At 38.6% G+C, this 14,083-nt stretch overlaps 3 protein-coding genes across 5 annotated transcripts; 2 read left to right on the top strand and 1 right to left on the bottom strand.

The window, feature by feature from the left end:
• Positions 1 to 3,564: 3,564 nt before the first annotated feature.
• Positions 3,565 to 7,000, top strand: LOC113703280 (phosphatidylinositol 4-kinase gamma 4-like). The gene is made up of 2 exons (XM_027224590.2): positions 3,565 to 5,803; positions 6,373 to 7,000. Exons 1-2 carry the CDS (start codon positions 4,427 to 4,429, stop codon positions 6,757 to 6,759), a joined length of 1,764 nt encoding a protein of 587 aa, XP_027080391.1. The 5' UTR covers positions 3,565 to 4,426; the 3' UTR covers positions 6,760 to 7,000.
• A 1,218-nt stretch (positions 7,001 to 8,218) lies between these two features.
• On the top strand, positions 8,219 to 9,171 carry LOC113703588 (uncharacterized). Its single transcript, XM_027224998.2, has one exon. It carries the CDS (start codon positions 8,472 to 8,474, stop codon positions 9,063 to 9,065), a length of 594 nt encoding a protein of 197 aa, XP_027080799.1. The 5' UTR covers positions 8,219 to 8,471; the 3' UTR covers positions 9,066 to 9,171.
• A 1,216-nt stretch (positions 9,172 to 10,387) lies between these two features.
• LOC113703586 (GDSL esterase/lipase At4g10955) lies at positions 10,388 to 13,713 on the bottom strand. 3 transcript variants are annotated; one of them, XM_027224995.2, is made up of 5 exons: positions 13,437 to 13,713; positions 12,669 to 12,710; positions 12,491 to 12,584; positions 10,739 to 11,727; positions 10,388 to 10,658 (listed from the first exon to the last, which is right to left on the bottom strand). In XM_027224995.2, exons 2-4 carry the CDS (start codon positions 12,676 to 12,678, stop codon positions 10,758 to 10,760), a joined length of 1,074 nt encoding a protein of 357 aa, XP_027080796.1. In that variant the 5' UTR covers positions 12,679 to 12,710; positions 13,437 to 13,713; the 3' UTR covers positions 10,388 to 10,658; positions 10,739 to 10,757. The 3 variants fall into 3 exon arrangements, with proteins under 3 accessions (XP_027080796.1, XP_027080795.1, XP_027080794.1); XM_027224994.2 differs by having other exon boundaries at positions 10,566 to 11,727; positions 12,669 to 12,761; XM_027224993.2 differs by having other exon boundaries at positions 10,566 to 11,727; positions 13,437 to 13,712.
• Between the last annotated feature and the right edge of the window lie 370 nt (positions 13,714 to 14,083).

Raw genomic sequence — 14,083 nt, 5'->3', positions numbered from 1 at the left:
TTATGCTTTACTAGAATTTCAGGTTAGAACACGGATTAGATATTTAAGTAATAACATACTTGTATTTGGGAGATGTTCACCATCTCGAACATGGAGCTACAACTCTTTTCTTTCTTCCTTTATATGCAGTGCTAAAGCTCTAACTTCAATTTAAGCCGACCACCAAAAAGATATACAGCATCCAATATAGTAGAACAAAATGCACTATGCCATTAATTTCTACCGACAACAAGGTATATGTATCCTATTAACGCTAACCAAAAAGGATGGAATGGAAATGTACTTGGATAATTTGAATTCCAAAATTTTCCCCAAGCCTGAGCATTTTGCTGGTGCACCGGCCCCAGCACTACTTAACGGTAACGAGGGTGCATGCATGAGCTAGTGGAAACTGACTAGCAGCTCAGAAACAACCGATCAAAATATACAGTAATCGTATACTTGCTGTGTCCATTATGTTGATGCCATAATTATTTATCTTTGTTTGAATGAATGCATAAAGCTGATTAACAAGTTACAACAAGATAATATATATAGAAAAATGTCTTCAAACTGTATGTAGAAGTTTATTGGTAAACTTCTTCGTGACCTACTCATAATCATTTCCTTCTCCGAGAGCATTATAACTTCCACAACACTTCCGCGAATATTGTTAAATAAGACAAAATCCTGTTCACAATAGTAATTCAGAAAGAAGTAAGGTGTAGTTTTGACTTTTGATGGAACTTAATATTAATATAACACCGTGAAAGATATGCAGAGGATAGGGCAAAAACTAGTTGATGTATTGACTTTGAAAGTACAAGCAAAAAAAAAAAAAGAATAATTATTGGTTACCAGCTTATTTGAAAAAAAAAAAATTTTGGTTGTCCTGCTTTGCTTTGTCCACGGAAGGTATAGTATGGGAGCACAACTTTGTCAGAGCAACAATTCATTAACATTTTTTTTCAACTATAATTTAAGGAATTAGCCTTTTCAACTAGTGCTGTTAATCGAACCGGGTAACTCGTGAGTCGAGCTTGACCCAGCTTGTTAAGGGCTCGACTCAGCTTGTTTAATGAGAAAAACAAGCCAAGCTCGAGTTGTATATATATATGCTTATTGGTGCAAACTAATTTCATTCACACGCTGATTTCGCTCAAAAGCTGCATCATTCACGCGCTATTTTCGCTCAAGAAAGTTGTTTTTAACTTTTAGACAATTGAACTTAAACATGTTGGTCAACTTGGTCTAGAGTTTGGACATTTTAAAATCTGTTTATAACTATTTGATAGCTGATGTTTAATTGTTGGGACTACTTGAATTGTGAACCACTTGAATTGTGATTTCTGTATCTATTTCAACTGCAGATTTAGTTGTGAATTTGCCTGAAAATTTTGTTAACAAATTAGACAATAATGATTGCTAACATCCAGGTGTTTGAGCTCAAGTCTCAAGCTCACCGAGCTCGTTAAGCTCAACTCAATTTTGAACTCGAGTTTGAGTTTCAACCAAGTTTGACGAATCGATTTCGAACGGCTTTTGAAACTCGAACTACTAATCGAACGAGCTCGAACTAGTTCAATTGGAGGTTCGAGTCGATTTCGATTATCCGATGCTCGAGTTCGACTTGACTCGATTAACAATTCTACTTTAAACGGATGGATAAAACTAAAGCTTCCTGGGATCATGACCATTCCCAAGACATGAAAGTAAGAGAGATTAAGGTTGTGTTTGGATTGCATTTTCCGTCATTTTTCATGGAAAAATTACTGTAGCGATTTGATATATGTGAGGGAAAAAGGTGATAGGGAAATGTGATCACGAAAAACGACAATATTTTTCGACGGAAACAAGCAATCCAAGCATGGCCTAAACTTTTTGAGCGATTTTATGGATTGTGTACTGGGGAAGTAGGACCAATACCAAAAGTAACGGGAGTGCTGCATATGATGGACGATGCACCTGTTCTTGCACAAAAATCAGAGCTTCATTGTTCACCAGTTTATTTACCCTGCTGCAATTGGCAAGTGCTCTGCACCTAAAGGCTCCTGGATCAGGGCGCCTCTAGCGAGCACTCCTTCAGTAAAAAAAAAAGAGACCTTTAATTCTTATAATTTTGAGCGTAAATTCGTGTAACTTATGTAATTGTGAAATCGTTGTATGAGTTAATAAAATTCACGTTTACATCTAACTTGTACTATAATTTTATATCAAACGTCATAAGAATTATATAACTGGATGAACTGGATATAAAGTTCGATTAAAAAGGGCCAATTATTCGATAGACACGTGGTATCGAGATGCGATAATCATAGCTTCATTACTTTGGTTTAACTAACGGCGTTATAGCACATGTATGGGCTTAATTAACAAAGAAACGAAAGACAAAATCCATGGAATTTATTCCAATGCCAGTTTATATTCGATGATTTCATCAAGCACCTTTAGTACACTCGATCACAATTGAAGTGGAAATGTGAAAGAAAAGCAATAAATTTGAAATGTTGACAAACTTAGATCAACAATAAGTAACACTAGAAAGTTCCAATTGACGAGTGATTTTCTTTGTTAATTCAAAAAATTGAGTTTTGTGTGATTTCGTCGTGATTCATATACAAAATTGAGTTTGACAGAAATTTATTGAATCAAAAAATGGGTTAAGTTTATGTGTTAAATTTTCACTTATCAAATACAATTTTAATCAATTCAACGTCTCGTTCGCACGTACCTTAATCGTGACTATTTTATTATTTGAAGAATCAAGATAAAGAAGCACTTATCATGTTGAATCCGAATCAAGAAACATAATTTTTTTTTACGTCTTCTCATGAATATTTCTATTGCATATTTTTTTAATTACCTTTTTAACTTCACATATATCACATCCTAAAAATATCTATACTAATCTTTCTTCGAAAGCCCTTCAAAACACACCATCCAAACCACCTCTAAGTTCTCATGACGTGTTTGGATTGTAAGTTATTTGAGATATTTTTACTGTAACAATTTTTGTGATGTGATGTATGTGAGATAAAAAGGTAATTGGGAAGATAAAAAGGTGTATTGGAAATTGTAATGGTGATGTAAGCAAAAATATTTGGGCAAATAACTTACAATCCAAACACACTCTTATCTCAAATAATATTTCGCTTGCATCATAGACACATTTTTCAACTCACCTTTTTATATTTCGAACCACTTTTTTATCTCACATACATCACATCACAAAAAGTGCTACAGTAATTATTTCAAATAATATTTCAAATAATATACTGTCCAAACAAATCCAATTATTATTTATTTCCGACGGTGCAATGGTGCTTTGCCAGATGCTAGTCAAAGTAAGTTGTTGAGCTGTTGCGGTAAGTTTTTCTTAACCCCCGAAAGATCCTTCCCCAAAAAGCTACTAAGTAAAAAGGAGAAATGGTTGGGTTAAACCTGTGGTACTCGAAGTTACAGTGTGACACATGGCTCTTTAGCGGTTCCCACGTAATTACAGATGTTATTAGGGCAAGGCCGTTAACGTCGTTAGTCAGGAAGGAGTCAGAACAAGTAGCTGTCTGGAATTCAATTGATAAACTCAGCGAGTAGGGAAGCAGTAAGCATGGAACCAAAAGCCAACGGCTATAATTCCGCTCCCTCGCCTCTTTCAGTCTCCGCGACATTTTTACCGGAAAATTCAAAAAACAGGCGAAGAATTCGGACCTGCTCTCAACACTGAATTCACAAGTCACCGGGTAACTGAGAATACCAAATTGCTATAATCTCGGAAAATGCAGCAAATAGTCCACATTTTCCAAGTCTCCCCAATTATTCGCAGGCTTTGAATCTCATCCTTTTCTCGGCATATAAGCTCATCTTCTGCTACCCATTTACCTTTTGATTCTTTCCGATGCGGTAAGAATCCTCACTTCTCTGGAAAGAAAGATTTCTCCCCCCCCCCCCCCCCCTGAACACACACCAAAAAAAAAATCCATCAATCTTATTGCTCTCATTCTTGTGTTGATGTTGATGTAAACCCTCTCAAATGCTTGGGAGGGAAAGGGGAAATTGCACTGAAATATTGGATCTTTGGATTAGAAAGTTTGGGAAAAATAAAAGAAGCTCTCATCTTTTGAGTTTTTTTGTTTTTTCCCTTGTTTTCATACCTCTACTTTCAGGTGTTGTGAAAATTTTCAAAGGGCATTATTTCCTTGGTTTAAAGTTTTTTGCCCTTTGGGTTCTTGTTATTACCTCACAAGAACCTGACTAGTTTTAAGGTTTATACTTTGAACTCCTTTCTGGGGTTTTTTTTTTAAATTAGATTATTGTTAATTCTATTGTTCTGTCTCGTACTGTACATACTACTTGATCGTCAAGGTTGCATTTTGGGGTTGATACTGAAAAAATTGAATTGGTCGTTCAAAAAAGAAAGGCTCATCAGGGGTAGGCTGATAATAGTACCATGTCTGTTGCTGATGTCGCTTTGAGCCCAATTAGTGAAGAATCAGTGAGGTCTAGTGGGTATATCATCAACCGGTTGAATCTTACCTCCGGTGAATCTATTGTGATATACCTCACTCTTGCTGGTTCTGTCATTCCCATGAAGGTTTTAGAATCTGATTCAATTGGTTCAGTCAAACTTAGGATCCAAAAATGCAAAGGCTGTGTTGTGAAAAGGCAGAAGCTGGTTTTTGGTGGCAGAGAACTAGCAAGAAGTGATTCTCTTGTTAAGGATTACGGTATATCAAGTGGGAACGTCTTGCACTTAATTGTGAAGCTCTCTGATACTGTTCTGGTCACGGTTGGGACCATCTGTGAGCGTGAATATGAATTTCATGTTGATCGTCATCGGAATGTTGGGTATCTCAAGCGTGTGATTGCCAAGAAAGCAGAAGGATTTACTAATACTGAGGATCAGGAAGTTCTCTACAATGGTCAGAAGCTTGAGGAACATAGACTGATTGATGATGTATGCAAGTTTTCTGAAGCTATTCTTCACTTGGTAGTTGAAAAATCTGCAAAAGTTCGGGCTAAGCCTATTGAGAAAGATGTTGAATTCTCAATTGTGGCTGCAAATTGCAGTGAGAGGACACATGAAGAAAAAGTGCAGGAAGAAAAGGAACAAACTACGGACTATCAAGTGACATCTTGGAAGCCACAGGACAAAAGCAGTTTGCTGGAACCAGTCATTGTAAATCCAAAGGTGAAATTTCCCTTATTTGTGCAGCAGATGATTGATTCTGTATTGGAAGGATTGGAGAATGGAAGACCACCTCTGCGATCATCTGAGGGTACAGGAGGAACTTACTTCATGCAAGACGCATCAGGAGATAAATCTGTTGCTGTTTTCAAGCCCATAGATGAAGAACCGATGGCTGTAAATAATCCCCATGGGCTACCTTTGTCATTGAATGGTGAAGGATTGAAGAAAGGGACCAGAGTTGGAGAGGGAGCCTTAAGGGAAGTTGCAGCCTATATACTTGATCACCCAAAGAATGGGCCACGCTGCCTGTCAAATTGGGATGTTGGTTTTGCTGGTGTTCCCCCTACAGTAATGGTTCAATGCTCACACAAGGAATTCTATCATCCAGAAGGGTATGAGAATCCACATAACTATATGAAGCTGGGATCTCTGCAGATGTTTATGAGTAATTCTGGGAGCTGCGAGGACATGGGTCCTCGAGATTTTCCTGTGGAGGAGGTTCACAAAATCAGTGTCTTGGACATAAGAACTGCAAATGCAGATAGGCATGCTGGAAATATATTGGTAACCAGAGAAGGGAAACAAGGGCGAATCGAGCTTATCCCAATTGACCATGGATACTGCTTGCCTGAGATTGTAAGGAATATCCTTTCTCATGTTTATATTCTTCTAATTCTTACAAATACAATTCTTAATGCCTATAATTCCTGAACGAGAGTGTTTCATTTGCAGACCCATCTCTCTGTGATATATTACTGGATAAATATTTTTGGAAATTTACAAATTTAGTTGACTCAGATTATAGGCACTAGGGTGCAAGACAAATCTGGAGAAGAAATAAGTCTGTAGATGAATACAGGAGGGTTAGAAATGGGTTAACTTCTAAAATGATCTGGTGAAGTAAATTGAGGAACGGGATCCAGTATCCTTGTTCCTTCTCCATTAGATGCCATAGTCTTCATAACGTGTTTTGTCCGTTCCTACTGTGCTTAATATACACCTGTTGGGGTATGCATGGAGGCAAAATTACTAATTCTTATGTCTCAAAAAGCGTGTAATCAACTTAAAACTCCTCAGGTCTTGTTAAACTATCCAAATTACATACTTTAAAGCATTGTGATCATTATTTTCTTCTTTCAAAAGATGCATTATTTCTTGTTTCAAGATCTGCAATTGATAAATGCTTGTCATTGTCCTCTTGGCAGTTTGAAGATTGCACATTTGACTGGCTTTACTGGCCACAAGCCCGTGAACCTTTCTCGCCAGAGACCACTAGCTACATAGACACTCTTGATGCTGAGCTAGACATCAGACTACTTAAATTCTATGGGTTGGATCTATCCCTGGAATGTGCTCGAACATTCCGCATCTCCACCATGCTTCTGAAGAAAGGGGCAGCCAGAGGGCTCACTCCCTTTGCCATTGGAAGGATGATGTGCAGGGAATCCTTAAACAAGAAATCCATGATAGAAGAGATCATTCATGATGCTCAAGAATCCATGCTCCCCGGCATGAGTGAAGCTGCATTTCTTGAAATGGTATCTGACATTATGGATATTCAGCTTGACAAGCTCATTGAATCACCATCATAGGGTTTCTAGTGTATATGTATAGAACGTCCAATTATATAGGTGGACTGGAGTTGGTGCCTTTCTACATTCTGTTTGATTTTGGTGTCAGCTGAATTGCTTCCATATTTACTCAGAGAAGCAGGACTAAATTAAGAATAAAGAGGTCGTTGTAAAACTAATACTATTATAGTGGAGGAAAAGAGGAAAGTAAGAAAGAAGAACAACTATTCTTTCATACTCAAATGAACTTTTCAATTCTTCAGTTCTGTATGACCCCTACCCCCTATGTTTTGTATCGCTTAGGGTGACCCCTATTTGTAGAGGAGGAAAGAAGAGGACAAAGTACATCAACTAATTATAATTCTTATCAAGATAGTGAATCGTCATAGCTTTATCAGCTCGAAAATCATGATAGCTTGCTATCATCTCAGGGATGAGATAAATGTGATAGATATCCATGATTCATGATAGCTTACTATCATCTAAGGAATAAATGTGATAAACATCCATAATTATTTAATTATTTCATAAAAAGGGTACTATTTTGCCTTGTAGTTGGCTTCTCTATTAAATGTTTAGTGTAAACAGGATCTGAGGATCCTAGGTGGTTTTAAGGTGAACTGGCAATTGCTAGTAACATTTGCTACAGTCAGTCTTGCAGCATTCAATCCTTGTTTATGTCTTAGTTCTGCTGCATGAATGTTAATATGTTCTCCTTGTAAGACGTGTTTTCACTTGAGCACTTCTATTTCATGGGGTTTTTGGCTTCAATGGTACCAGTCGTGAATGGCCTCTATCTTGTCCGCTCAACTCAAAGGGCTTTTAGAATATGTGGGAGAAAGTTGAGACTTTGTTGATACTCCTACTATTTACCGATGAGCCAGCCCATGGAAATATTTTTCTGACTTCTGAAGTATGGTTCTCACTTCCTAGTAAGCTGTTCTGAAGTATGGTTCTCACTTCCTAGTAAGCTGTTGTAGGAATACTTGTGTAATGCAAGCCAACACTTTGCTCACGGCAACATACAAAAATCCCTAACAAGCAGCATGCTTGACTGAACGAAAAGCAAGAGCTCAACCAGCAATCCAAAATAATCAGAATTTCTCAATGCAGAACTTTAGTTGGAAATTGGTGTCTCTCCTAATATATTTCCTCTAATACCTTGAAAAACAGCTCTTGATTTGGATTCGCATTTCAGGTCTGAAGACACATCAAATCTCTAATTTGAAAACATAAACACCCAACAGGATGGACTCTAATCTTCGGTCAACACTACTCTGTGTGTGAGATCTCTTCAAATGCAGGGTACTGTATTACTGCTACGAATATGAGCAACGAGCCCAATGCCCCGGATAAGCCTGCCTTGGGCCTGAGTTAAATGGTCTCTCGTGATTCAAAGCACAGTGTCGTAACCCCCAAGTCCAGGCAAAGCTGATCTTGACTCGAATGGATCCACATGAATCAAGGGAAATGGGACATAGTACCATGATCATCATTTACTGGGACAAAAAATTGGTAGTACAACAAACAAAGCAAACCAAAAAAAAGTCTTTCTTTTCACACCCTCGGTCGGGTCCCCGTTGCCAGACGCTCCATCCATCATTACACTAACACTGCAGAGTACAGGCCGCAAGCAAGCAAGCAATACAACCGTTATCATCTCGCACAGCCACACCTAACACTTTTTTTCAAGGCATTGTGAGATCTCTCCGTATAATAAACATACATAGAAAATGGGGAAACATAAGCCACCTAAACCTCCGAGCGGTCGAACAAACTTGGCTTCATGCATAGTGGCAACCGTTTTCTTGATTTTCGTTGTCATAGTCGTCCTCATTGTTTACTTCACCGTTTTCAAACCCAAGGACGTTAACCTCACGGTCAACGCCATCCAGCTGCCCACCTTCTCCGTGGCTAACGGCACTGTTAACTTCACCTTCTCGCAATACGTCACCGTTCTCAACCCCAACAGGGCCGTCTTTACCCACTACGACAGCTCCCTCCAGCTCCTCTACGCCGGAAGTCAAGTGGGCTTCATGTTCATCCCCGCCGGAAAGATCGCCGCGGGCAAGAGCCAGTACATGGCCGCGACCTTTTCCGTTCAGTCCTTCCCGTTGTCCGTTAACCAGCCGCTCAATGTGGGGCCTACTGTTACTGATGGGCTTAGTGGGTTTCGAGTCGGGCCCACGATGGAGATCGAGTCCAGGTTAGAGATGGCGGGCCGGGTTCGGGTGTTGCATTTCTTTAGCCATCACGTGGACGCTAGCGCTGAATGCAGGGTGGCCATTTCCGTAAGTGATGGATCTGTATTAGGATTCCACTGTTAGTTAATAGTTAGTAATCTAAGAAGTGGTCTGGGTGATTAAACTTTTTCTGAAAGAAGTGTAGAATGTGGATTTTTACTTATGGGCAATTGATGACCAATTTGAGCTTTGTTCCTTTTTCTTTTTTTTTTTAAAAAAAATTTTGTTAGTAAATGGAATTTGGGACATATATACTCGTTAAGAATATGCCCTTTGGAATAGCTTTCAAAAGTTCTTATTTAAAAAATATATTCTACGAGTTAGTATAATTATTTTTGAATGGTGCATAATATTTATAATAAGTTGCAAGTCATTTTGTGAATTATTGTAGTAACAAATTTGTAATAGAGATATTAAAGACTAAAGCATCACATCACGGTAATTGTTTACATTTATGCGTTCTGAATTTTTAATCCAATGATCAAATACGACTTTTTCAAAAGAGGGGACGGGACGGTTGCCGGCTTCGGTGCAAGTGACTGTGATTGCAGCAACAGCAGGGATTGGGATTGGGATCGGAGTCGGGAGGAGGACGGCCCATTTTTAACTTTCTAGGGATTGAGGAAAAGCTATTGTTGTGGTTGGAGTGCTTAATTTCTTTGACTTTACTCCTGTCTTTTTCTAATTCCCTGATTTCCTGGAGCCCGCAGGAGAGAACGGGGTCTTTGTTCAGGATGATTGGCTAGTGTTAAAGGACTGATTAAAGTCTTAACTTTTGTTTAGGACAAAAGCTTTGTTTAGGACTAATTTGTCTGCAAATGGCAATAACAGAGTAATGTCTGATGCAGAAAACGTGGAATGTATTGACCCTTTACAACGACAAATATGGCTATGCCATTGTCGTCCAGAATTATGGAATGTATTTTAAAGAATTGAGCAGAAAAGAAAGAGCTTTATCATATTCATGGCAGAGAAAAGAGCCTTACTGTAAATCTGAACTTGGAAGAAACCACAACACAAATGGCACAAGAAGAATACTACCGTTTCTTTTGAATGTTCCCGTGCTTTGCTCCTTGGGACCTAAAAAATGAATAAGGCAGGCAGCTAAGAATTTAACAGAAATTCACTTTTCATACGTCAAATTTCATCCCTGTCCCACTAGCGCTTAATAGCATCCTCAAGATTCAAGACATCAAACTCGAGGACGTATAGTTAAGATTAGCACTGATTAGCCAAAGCAGCTCCCGGGCTCTTCAGGTCGTCCATTTCCATTTTAAGTGGTAGCTGTCTGGCGTAATTGCCATGGTTGAAGCTGTACATTAGCATATACTACACAAGCCAAAAGAGTCAAACTTGAACATGAGCCGAATTTTTCAACAAACCAAAAATCCAACCAGCCCAAAAAGTATCACAAACTCCATCAACAATCATTGAAGCCAACCTAAAATTTCAGGTATGAGTGGATTTCTGGGTTTTCTGCAGAATGCTTGTACTAACAAACCTGATCAAACTGTGCATATGTGCTTACTACTGAGTGCTTCGAGTTTCAAATACTGCACGTCAGGTTGCATAAAAAGCTCAGAATAGTGAAAATGAAGATCACGCTTGATCCATCTCACCTCATAATTCCACAATAAACTCCAGCGGACTACACCCATAATCATTTTAGCATCGATCCTGGTATTACATTTATAATATAAATCAGGAATTATGTGACAATTCCTGTACAGCATAATTCTATAATAAATTGTCAATACCTGTACAACATAACAACCATCAGTACTTGTAAGTTTTCAATTCTAAGAGCAGATCAGACCTCCACCATTGGTGTATTCCGTGGGCTTCTTTGAATTCTTGCGAGGGAGATAAATTAACTGTTAATTTCGCAGTAGGAATAAGGTGTAGGGGCTCTTCTGCCTCCTTGCCCATTGCGGTCATAACGAGACCCCCAAGTGAGTGCTGGGTTGCCAATTTCTCAATTAGTCCAACACCAATCTCGTCCATGTTTTTCCTGTGTTCAAAATACCCAATATACTCAGAGCATACGTGATCCGCTGGATTAACAAATAGGCATGGCATCCATTCTGACAATGCAACAAATGTATCTCCTGTTTGATTCTTCCGGTGGCTATTTTTCATAGCAAAAGCAAGTCCAGCGGTTACGACACTACTTGCAATTCGAAGCCCATGTTTGACTTTTTTGTCCTTTATTCTCTCAATTGGAGCTGAAACAAATGGTGGATTAAACAGAAAAGCTTCAAGTAAGACTCCTGTTTTTGCCATACTCTTTCCAACAAGCAATGCCAAGGCAGATCCCAGAGAGTGCCCAGCTAGCCAAATATTTGAACTTCCATATGTTGCAACAATGCTCCGAACAGCTTGAATGGCTATTTCAAATCGAGACGTCTGGTGGAGGTCATTCCGGACTAAGTGGACATTCAATTGGAGGTCCCGGGAGAATGCATCACCCTTGGTTAATGTACCTCGAAAAGCAATAACATAACGTGGGCTGTCATTAACTGAACTTTTATCATGAGGCATTGGGTGTTTCAATTCATAGATGGCACCAAAGGTAGATGAATCAGCCTCATCAACAAGCGGAGTGCGTAATTGAAAATGGAAGAAATTCCACCATGGAGGAGCAAGTGCTTCACTTCCCTGCCGCTTTTCCTGGCGATCGCGTTCCAGAATGTAGACACCCTGTACCAAACAAGCTGCAACAGATCTTCGATAATCTGTACTCTTCCTGCTCAAAGAAGAGTTTGATTACAATTCTCTTAGCAGAAACTATAACATTAAAGTTTACGTCAGCAAGGATCCTAAGCTGAAACCAATATAAAGAAAAAAATTCTCTCTTTTTCGTCATGAAAAAGTTGCAAGTCTATGTCTAAGAAGCGCTCTTGGTTTTACCAACAGTTCTTGAGTATGAAAAACAAAGATTTTGGAGAACAATAACAGGAGAAGATAAGTGGATAGAAGGGAACTTATCTTGCATCGGAGTTATCAAACAAGCATACTATGCATAAAGGGCAACCAGTAAACAAAATCATCAACCATGATTGATTGTAGAAACTAAAACTGATGACTTTATTGCAATGACTTTACTAATACCATCTTAGATACCAAAATATATTGCAAATGACTACCTCCATCCTAACAGCATCGTAAGCAGTAACTCTAAGGGATTGCAAGTCTTGTTTATTTTCCATGCATTAGAACGGAACCTGCCTGGTAGTGATTGATCATTGTTGTCATCTACAGAGCTTACTTTCAAAATCCAATTTTTCTTGGATAGAATAGAAACTACTACAAAATTTGCAGTAAAGAAAAAAAATAGATATATCAGATGTTGGCACTGCTATCATCTCTGAGTTAATATCATCAATGTATGGCTTAAGAATTTATCAAGCAAATGGGAATTTGGCACGCATCCCTACAATTTATGCATGCAAAATGTCAAATTCTTGTGAAAATATGTACTAGAAAGCGCGACAGAGCAGAAGTCATACCAGTCCATACTAGATAGGTGCAATGGTCCTGAAAGCTCAAAATTCTCCCTTTCTGATGCCATTACCATCTCTCTCCTTAGTTGTTCTCCTGAATCTGCAACATTCAAGTGAACAATGAGCTACAATGCAGATCAAGTTCATGTCCATCAACATGGATTAGTCGATTTCAACAACGTACCTCTATCCATGAAATGTTGGCTAATAGAATATCAAACGATACCTGCAAAACACATAATAAACCTGTGAAAGCTCCGACAAACCCCCATGTACACTGCATAAAAAATACAAAGCAAAAAATGTCTCCTGAATTAATAATTGAGGTTATGCAAAAGCAGAGTCAGAAAGAGAAATTTAAATTGTTCTCCGTCTCTAAAAACTTTTTCTTTTTCATTTTCTCTTCCTACATGGAGCATCAGTGACCAGAAACTTCTGTACTATAAATTGGTTTTAAAAAAGGTCAGCCTCTTCGCATCACCTCTATGCCACTGAAGACGCAAAAAAAATATTTCTTTTTAAGTCGTCGAAGAGCCCATGGAGATCTAATAATTCCATTTCCACACAGAAAAATCCAACGCATCATAACTACAATGTATGAGCCTTAGAAAATATTATTGATGTTAACAAACTTTGATATCTCTGAGTTTTATAATGTGGCTTATGCTGCTTCTAGATTCCTAAACGCCAAAGTTTTCAATCATGCATACCGAGCACTTAGAAAACACTTTCGCTCGGTCTGAATGCAACGAAAAAAGCAACTGGGAAAAAAAATACCCATAAGCGCACACAAAAACAATGAAATTATGCAAATTCTTTTGACCAAATGATTGGTAATAAAATTAGGAAAAAAAAAAACGGAAGAGAAGAAGTTGAGACCGAGTTTGGCAGAATAAAGAAGCAAAGATCTCGGGCCGTATAAAAGATAGAAGAATTATGAGAGGCAATGTACCTGGAAGATCACGGAGAAATGAGATTTCAGAGGAGATGGATCGGAGGAGCTCAAAGCTTGCGGAGTTTGGTTTGATTTGAAGACTCTTCGAATATACCTACCTTGCTCGCTTCCATGACTCATTTATGGTGGCGGTGGGTGGCAGTTGCTGTTAGCTTGTTCGACATTGATGATGGTGGGGTGTTGCTGTTAGCTGTTCGAAATTGATGATCCGATTGCAGTGCTAATCATATAATTATTATTAAAGTACTTTTTCCCTTTTTTTTTTTTTTTGGTCCCCCAGTAGATGACCAAGTAAATTTATTTTAAATAGGCGTTTGGTCGGTGAGTTCCAGGACGGGAAATGAGTTTCATTTCGACTTCAGGGAGCATTGCACCGACTCATGACAAAAAAATGTCTGGCTTTTTTTCCAGCAATTTAAAAAAGCGAAAAGAAGACCAATCAGAAGTCAATAACATGCGGCACACTTGCTCAGTTCCAAAATTCGTTATGGTACACTAGCATCATTTTTAATTAGGAGCAACTCCATCAATCTGTCCGTGCAGGCCAATCAGGACAATGCGAGTGACGGAATGGACCCGAAAATGGTCATCATGATTGTTGCGGAACTGACAGCATGAACTATTCAAGTACATCCATTGTTATA

Source organism: Coffea arabica, chromosome 8e (assembly GCF_036785885.1).
Source record: "Coffea arabica cultivar ET-39 chromosome 8e, Coffea Arabica ET-39 HiFi, whole genome shotgun sequence".
Lineage (NCBI taxonomy): Eukaryota > Viridiplantae > Streptophyta > Magnoliopsida > Gentianales > Rubiaceae > Coffea > Coffea arabica.
The sequence above is the reverse complement of the archived record's forward strand: the minus strand, read 5'-3'. Positions and strand labels throughout refer to the sequence as shown.

Bases quoted from the DNA above. Each gene is read 5' to 3' on its own strand.
- LOC113703586 (XM_027224995.2), bottom strand. The intron at 11,728-12,490 runs GTATGACTTCTG...TTCTTTGAGCAG, and splicing joins CACCTATCTAGTATGGACTG to GAAGAGTACAGATTATCGAA.
- LOC113703280 (XM_027224590.2), top strand. From the start codon at position 4,427: ATGTCTGTTGCTGATGTCGCTTTGAGCCCAATTAGTGAAGAATCAGTG. The intron at 5,804-6,372 runs GTAAGGAATATC...TCCTCTTGGCAG, and splicing joins GATACTGCTTGCCTGAGATT to TTTGAAGATTGCACATTTGA.
- LOC113703588 (XM_027224998.2), top strand. From the start codon at position 8,472: ATGGGGAAACATAAGCCACCTAAACCTCCGAGCGGTCGAACAAACTTG.